Here is an 8,168-nt window from a genome sequence, read left to right as displayed (position 1 = left end):
TTTTACCTTGGGTGTGATTCTGTTTGATTTCCTGGAAACTTCTGCTGCCAGTCTTGTTAGTTCTTCACATGTTTACCCAGCAATACTTATGGGTGATAAAAAAGAAAATATGCCCAGAATGGAAAGTTAGTAAACAGAGGATGAGAAATTAAATCTATATAGTCCAACATCAGAAGCAGTGATTGTGTAGGAAAGCTTACATGACCTTTGGAAAGGAGGAGGCTGTATTTCTGTTTCAAATGGCAGACAAGGAGCCTAAAGTCACAGAAAAGTTGGATGCTCAAGGGGTTCACGCATAGGTTTTAGATTAGAACGTGGTAAGGTGGTAATGGGAAGTTCATCTAAGTTCACTTTCTTTGATCCTTAGCACTGCTGCTTTGCATTGGGGCGAGGGTGAGGGGGTCCCTAGTACATACACGTCAGCTATAATGTGGATCAGAAACCCTTTTTCTTATAAATAAAGCAAATTAATTGCCCACTAGAAACTGCATGGATTCAGGAATGAGGGGCAACAGCACATAAGATGGTTCTCATTTATTGGGTCTGTCTTAGTAGATAGTGTGACACACTTTTCCACAGCAGGGCTTAACATCGGTTTTTGTGAACAATTCCAGTTTTTTGTTCATGTGTTACATTTCAGGTAAATGTTGAGCAAAAATTGGCACAAGATAAGGGATACACAACTATTAGACGGAAAATCAGAGCTGGCATTACAGTATTGTAGACACATTATCAAACTCTCTGCTGCAAAGTGCCAACTTGTTGGAACTGCAAAGTTATTTTATATTGATATTTCTGCAAAATAAAATTGTTCCAGAATGCTGGACTCTTGATTTTCCCAAGGCAGGCAAAAGCAAGCAATAAATGGTCCTAATTCCTTCACATGTGCGTTTTCCACAAATGCATGGGTCACTGTGGGGAGGGTCCAGCATTGGCCATATGGTACATACTGTGTCACTTGAATAGGGAACAATTGCTACTGGTCCACTCTTCAGAATTCAGACCCAGCACACGTGAAACCATATTTCAGGGGCTGGTGAATGAGTCGGCTCAAGCAACTCTCCTCCCCTATCCCTTTCCCCTGAAAGGACCTGGGTCAAACTCATAAGTAAAAGGAGTAAGTTTCTGTGACAGGTCCTGGAACCCTTTGATGGAGATTAACAGAACAACCTCAGAAGATCAACAGTTATGACTTCTGTGACCAACTATTAGCATTAAAAAGCCTCTAGTCACATAAAAGTGACCCCAAATGACAATGTCAACCTTAATACAAAATCATGCATAAATATGACAATTTAAGTTTTCCTTTGCTGCCTTTTGAAAAAGGAGTGTTGGAGCTCCATAAGTATCACAGCAAACTTGAAAATATCTAGAATATATTTTAGTCTACAAAGTGTATTGGGTGACATTATTTTAATCCTTATGTCACACTTAGAAAGTGGGTAATTTACAGGATATTTAGCATATATGCTAAATAATTTCCTGAATCTAAGAATCTTAGCATATCTGTTCAGACTTGAAAACTTGATCACTGAACAAGTTTCCTAAGAATAAAAGAGGAATTCAAGAGTTGTTGGTTATAACTTGCAATTGACTATTCTAAGGGCTTTGGGAAAATAACGGTGAAGATAAAGCCTGGCAAAAGGAAGGGCTTGAAAGAGACCAATATTTGGACTTGGCTTGCACAAGGCATGAATTCTGTAAGTGGAATGAATGCTTGGCATCTCTACATATTTCAGCACTTGCTGCTGAGCTGGGGAAATCTTGGCTTCTAAGCTTGATCTTGGAATTCTACAGTTTTAAGCAAAGAATATTAATAAAAAAACACCAAAGTTAATTTTCCAAAGTTTTATTCTCCCAAATCACATGCAACAACCCCGCCTTCTGATGCCTCTAATTGCTCTCCCGACAGGTGTTGGTTTTTAATAAAGAGTGTAACCACCGCCTTTCCAAAAAATGGCTTCTTACGGTTTTATTACACTCAAACATTACAGGAGGGCAAGAGAAAAATCAACGATGAAGTGAGGGAGGGAAGGAAATATGGCATGGAGCATAAAATGTAAAGCCAGCCAATCAATATTTACCCTTTCAAGGGTGGGGGAGGGAGAGAGAGCGCGCGCACCCGAGTGAGCCAGTGTTAGCCAAGAAGCAGGGAGCAGGGCTCGAAAGTCGCCGAGTGCGAGGAGCTGTTGATTGTTTTCTGGTTGAAAGAAGAAGTGATGATAAGGCTGGGATAAAGTGAGCGCCGGCAGGGGCGCAGAGCCGGGCAGCTGTATGCTAATGCTCACAGAAACCAAGCCTCCGCGTCCCCCATGAAAGCAGGCGACCGGGAGGCCACACATCACTGAACAAATAGGCTCTCTCTAGACAAATAAAATAACACACATTGGCCTGTGGGGAGTGGGGGGAGAATAAGAGCAAGGAGGAGAGTGGGGGGAGAGTGAAGGAGGGGGGAGAGAGAAGCAAAGAGAGGAGGGGAGAGTAGGGGAGACTGGGACAGGGGTGGGGGGAGCAGAGGGAGACAGGACAGAAACAAGCAAGGGAAGACCCAGGAGAGAGGGACGAGAGGAGAGAGAGGAGCAGAGAGACAGCAGAAAGGGCTGGGGGAACTGGATGGGGAGGGAGGGCCAGTGGGAAGAAGGGGCTGGGAGAGAGGAAGGGGGCCAGTCCTGGCGGGGGAGACCACAGGGGGGGAGGGACTAGGAGTGAAAGGGATGGGGGGAGAGAGAGCAGGGAGAGGTGAGACCGTGGGGAGCAAGAAAGGAGGGGAAGGAAAAGAAGGGAAGAGACAGAAGGGGAGAGAAGGATAGGAGGAGCGAGGAGGCGGATGACACAAGGAGGGAACTGGAGGGCCAGGGAGGAGAGCAGGGACGGGAGAAGAGGGAAAGGCGGAGGGGAGAGGACCGGCGGTGGTGGGGGAGGAGCACCCCCTAACCCCATAGCAAAAACGCACACCAAGGTAGAAAGTATGCCCTTGTGGCCCCCAGGAGCCTGGCTGCCTCTTCGTCCTCCTACGGCAGGCGAGGTGGGGTGCAGGTGTGAGTGGGGTGGGAGGAAGGGGAAAGGATCGGGGTCGCCGCGGCCTTTCTGGTCAGTTTCGCTGGGTTTTGTCAGTTCCGTTTGAGACCGAGGCGCACGGACCAGCTGCCGCCAGCACCTCACAGGTGGAGGTCACCTCCTGCACCCCAAGTTCAATGTCATCCCAATGAGTCCAGTGCCGTCCTGATTCTCCCTGACCTAATTCCCTGGTTATGACTTTCTCGCCTTCCAGGCTTCGCCTCTGCCAGCTTTCGCCGACACCGCCCTTCCCGCCGCCCGCCCGGGCCTTCCTACCCGCTCTCCTCCCTCCCTAGCCCGACGGTCCCACCGAGGCAAAAACAAACAGCCCTAAGGGCACTTCAAGGAGCGTGCAGTGGTCCCGACGGTACTCTCGGGGGGATAAAAGAGGCGGCCAGTCACGCCGTCGGTCCCCGGCCGAATAATGGGCGCGCAGCACATTGCCAGGGGGCACTTGAAACTCGAGGGGAGGGAAATACTTGAGCGCTGTCCCTCCCCGCGAGGGCGCACGGCGCAGCCTCGCGGATCGTCCCTTGTTCGCTCTCTTTCATGCACTCTCCTTTTGTGTGGAATTATTTAAACGGGAGATCCCTGGCAGCTTTATGCTAATGCACGGAACAAAGGCAACGGCCCGCGGGCGGGAGGCCCGGAAGGTGCCTGGGGCCGGGCCGGGCGGGGTGGCGGGCAGGCGGGCTGCGCGTGTCTCTCGCGTGCCCCTGGGACTGACACAACAACCCCTCATTCCTGCAAATACAAAGCCTCTCACCGGCTCGGGTCCGGCGCGCCAGGCGCAGGGAGGCGCTGGTCCCTCCGGGCGGCGGGCACTGCAGCGGCAACGTACGGTTCCTGCCCGGTTGTGGCTCCAGGGACTGAGGGCCGGGAGTAGGGGCTTCTGTGAAGCCAGAAGAGAAGTCTGCAGCAGAGTGGGGGATGGCGGGCGCTGACAACTGCCCCCCAACGCCGACGTCTCCAAACGCGCTACCCTCTGTGGGGTGAGAATGCGGGCCCGTCCGGCTCCTCCCGTAAGGCGAGGGCGGCCTGTTCTAGACACCCCAAGGAGCCAACTCCTCCGTAGAAGTTCCCTGCTTCTGCTCTTATTTCCAAGCTTCGCGCTTTCTACAAACTCCCGGTTGCCTTGACTTTGATTTCCAGCCGTGGTAAGGGTCACAGTGAAACACTGCGCGCGCCCCGACGGCACCCCCGCACACCAGGATAGGAGAAATTGCAGCGCCTGTGGCCTCGGGCTCGGCAGTGGTCAGAGGAAGAACCCACCGCGGGGTCCGCAAGGGCAAGAAATGCAGAGGCCCGGGATTTTTCCAAAGCGCTGGCCAGGACCCCGAAGGAAGGGGAGGAGTCGCCTAAAGCCCGGGGAAGGACACTTAGGTGATCTGCCTTGGATCCTTATGCTGACTGCCTTTGGCGAAGTCCCCCTGGAGATGGGCAAATCCACGCTGTTTCCCCCAACTTAACTTCACGCGGTCCCTTCTCCGACTCGCGTGCGCTAAGGCCGGCGTCGGGGGCGCAGTGTGGTGGCGCTTTGCTCTTCTCAAGCGAAGACAAATATCTCGACCCGATGTTCCCATCCATGAGGGCACACAGGTTCTGAGAAAATCACGCAGAAGGCGGCTGCGATCCACGACCCAGGCTGGGCTACACCTGCTTGGAGGTCGCTGGTGTGTGCTTGCGCGCACGGGCAGCCCAATTCCTTCCCAGCCCCAGGTGGTGAAATTAGTTTTCAATACTAGTACCTTTCAAGTTTCCATTTATTTTGACTGACCCGTCTGAAAGCAGATTTCATTTAGGCTGGCAAGACTAGAAGCCACAAATAAAGAAAAAGAAACGGATTCATTGAATCTCAGTATCTCAGTAGCGTTCAATAGATTCCCTTGGCTAAATTCAGAGCCCTGTTTGAATTCACTCAGGCAAGAATTTTTTGTTGTTGTTGTTGGTAGCGGTACCGGTTCCCCATCCCCACGGCTTATTTACAATTATGGGTATTGTTATTCTTAAAGGATTCACAAGGTGACTAACTCTGTTATCTGTTGAATAGAAGGAGTGTTACATATGCAAGACCGAATGTAGCAGGCCGAGCCCCCGCCCTGTACTATTCTCCAATCCAGATGGGATTCGTGATTAGAAAATAAAATTGGCGAAAGCTGTCTCGGAATCCTTTTCCCACTTCTAATTTCATCAGCACTATTAATCAGCGCTCAAATGAGCAAGGAAATAACATCAGTTACTTCAAGATAGAAATACATTTATAAATTTTAGATAAACTCATTTTAAGCTTTCTAACTTTTGGGGAGACTAGCACTCACCACAGCATTTTTAAAACTAGGGTGAGACTTGTCAAAATATATTTCACTATATGCATTCTTCCCTTTTCAGTGTGTGGGTTAAAATATTACAAACAAAATTATCAAATATCTTTCCCTTGATTAACCAACTTGATTAACCCCTGAATTAACTAAGCCTAACAACAGTCCCCATCACAACTTATGACTCATGTGGACTCTATTTTTACATGTTTAATTTCTACGCCAGGGTATTTTCAGAGGGAAAATCCAAAACAATTAAATACCTTTAGTGGAATTAAGCATAAGTAAAACTCAGCAAAATCTGTCTGGTATACAGAGCTTTGCAGAAAAATGTTTCCTTCTCTTTCAATAAAGTGACATTTTCCTCAGAGCGTATGACATTTTATATGGCTTGGCTATTTGTTCCCCAGTGTTGGACGATCAGGGTCACTACGCACTCGTGGGGTTCTCTGCCCTATCCCCCGGAGATTCTGCCTTTTGTGTTTCCTCGGGGCTGGGCTGGACAGAGGATAGAGGCAGGCGACCCAGTCTGGGTCCAAACGGAACGGCAGCGGAGGTGGGGGCGGGGGTGGGGGGAGTCTTCGCTGTTGTCTTTTCCTGGTGGCACAGGGGAGGCGGCTTGTCCTCTCCGAGGCCTCAGTCTGCCTCAGAGGACAGATTGCCCCCCCCCCCCCCCCCCCCCCCGTCCAGCACGCGTCTCTTTTGCGTCCAGATTGGCCGCGACCGGAGCTCAATAGCGGGAGGTTAATTTCCTTCACAAAGGTGAAGGGGGCACGGCTCCGTGGGGGCTGCGCCCAGACAGGCGGCCCCTTTATTCCGCAGCGCCTTGATTGGAGCCCTTGATTTAGCATCTGATGTCAACCGGCAAACAAAATGCCCGCTCGGAATGAAAATGCATGAGGCCGCGCGGGGAGGAGGAAACCAACTTCATTGGGGCGCAAGAGGCCGACCGCGCGTTTCAGGCTTCGGCCAACTCCACCCGGCTTAATCCAGCCCTGGACCACGCGGAGGCTCTGGGCGGCCTGGGCCGGGCCCCGCCAAAGCTGCCATTCCCGAACCTCCAAGAACCCAAAAGTTCAGAAATTCACGTTCCTTTGGGAACCCAGCCCAGCTCCCCCCCACCCCGCGCTCCAATCCCGCGCTTTCTGGAGACTGAGAAGGCCGCGTAAATTCCTTCTCAAACTCAAAAAGAAACCTTCCCAGCCCGTGGGCGCGCGGAGGCTGTGAGCACAAACATCGCCCTCGGCCGCTGCGACAAGGCTGGGTCCCCTGTCGACACTCGGAACGCCGGGGAACCCTTTTGCTTGGCCTCTTGGGTCCAACGGCCCATCCGTCCGAGGTCCTGGCGGAGGCTCTTGGCCATCAGGACCCCGCTGCTCTCTCGGATTCTTGTTTATTTCCCAAACACCACACGGAGCCACAGCGCCTCTGCGGATGCCCTGATAGCTGACGCCCGGCTCTCCCACGCACCGCCCCGGCGCGCCCCCGCCCCCACCCAATCAGCGTGCACAACTTCCCCCTAGGCTCCGGCTCGCGGATTGAACCCTCCTGACATATTTGGGGCCATTCTTCTCCTTTGTTGCTATTTTGCTCGCGACCCGCGGGTAATCCCCGCGCGGGAGGGGGGCGTGCATTGTCGCGCTGATGGACGGGCCCATTTGGCGGCTCCGCGCCCCCCGTAGGAGAGACACAAAGCCCAGGCACGTGCGCCTCCCCATAGAGAAGCAGCAGACCGTGAAAGGAGGCGGGGCCGGGCGTGTGCCTGGGCCGGGCGGGGCGGCGGCGCCGGGCGGGGCGGCCAAGGGGCGCGCGCGGGGGCCCCGCGCCCTCAGGTACATCTGCCGCACCTACCGGGCGACCCCCGAGTCCCGGCCCCCTTTTGGCCGCCCCATCGCCCTCCCACCCTGCCAGGCCGAGGAGCTGCGGGCGCGCTGATTGGCTCCGGGGGAAGCGGGAGGCGAGAACAATGGCCCCCTCCCCCCGTTAAAAGGGAGCGGCTGCCGGGCCCGGGGACAGGGACGCGCGTGCAGGGCGCAGAGCTGGGCCGAGCCGCCGCCGGCGTCACGCGAGTCCCCCAGCCGCCGCGCCCGGGCAATGGGCCGGGGGCACTGAGGGCCGCCGGGGCCGAGCGCGGAGGGCAGACCGAGCCAGTGCCGTGCCCTCGGGCCGCGCCAACATGCCCCGCGGCTTCCTGGTGAAGCGCAGTAAGAAGTCCACGCCCGTGTCCTACCGGGTCCGCGGCGGCGAGGACGGCGACCGCGTGTTGCTGCTCTCGCCCGGCTGCGGGGACGCCCGCGCCGAGCCCCAGGCGCCGAGCCCGGGCCCCGGGCCGCTGTCGCCGCCGCCGCCCGCGGAGCGCGCCCATGCAGCGCTCGCCGCCGCGCTCGCCTGCGCGCCTGGGCCGCCGCCACCCCTGCCGGGACCGCGGGCCGCGCACTTCGGCAACCCCGAGGCCGCGCACCCCACGCCGCTCTACAGCCCCACGCGGCCCGTGAGCCGCGAGCATGAGAAGCACAAGTACTTCGAACGCAGCTTCAACCTGGGCTCGCCGGTCTCGGCCGAGTCCTTCCCCACGCCCGCCGCGCTGCTCGCAGGAGGCGGCGGCGGCGGCGCGAGCGGAGCGGGCGGCGGCGGCACCTGCGGCGGCGACGCGCTGCTCTTCGCGCCCGCAGAGCTCAAGATGGGCACCGCGTTCTCGGCTGGCGCCGAGGCGGCCCGCGGCCCGGGCCCCGGCCCCCCACTGCCCCCCGCCGCCGCCCTGCGGCCCCCGGGAAAGCGGCCGCCGCCCCCCTA

At 55.5% G+C, this 8,168-nt stretch overlaps 1 protein-coding gene across 1 annotated transcript in view; it reads left to right on the top strand.

Moving 5' to 3' along the window:
* The first annotated feature begins 7,401 nt into the window (after nucleotides 1-7,401).
* The window catches only part of INSM1 (INSM transcriptional repressor 1), a 3,311-nt gene continuing 2,544 nt past the window's right edge, over nucleotides 7,402-8,168 (top strand). Inside the window, exon 1 of the mRNA XM_023217968.1 lies at nucleotides 7,402-8,167. Coding sequence (XP_023073736.1) covers nucleotides 7,552-8,167 — 616 coding nt within the window. The 5' untranslated portion in view covers nucleotides 7,402-7,551. The remainder of the gene's footprint in view (nucleotide 8,168) is intronic.

Source organism: Piliocolobus tephrosceles, chromosome 20 (genome assembly GCF_002776525.5).
Source record: "Piliocolobus tephrosceles isolate RC106 chromosome 20, ASM277652v3, whole genome shotgun sequence".
NCBI classification, from domain to species: domain Eukaryota; kingdom Metazoa; phylum Chordata; class Mammalia; order Primates; family Cercopithecidae; genus Piliocolobus; species Piliocolobus tephrosceles.
Note: the sequence above shows the minus strand (reverse complement) of the source record. Positions and strands in the feature narration are given on the sequence as shown.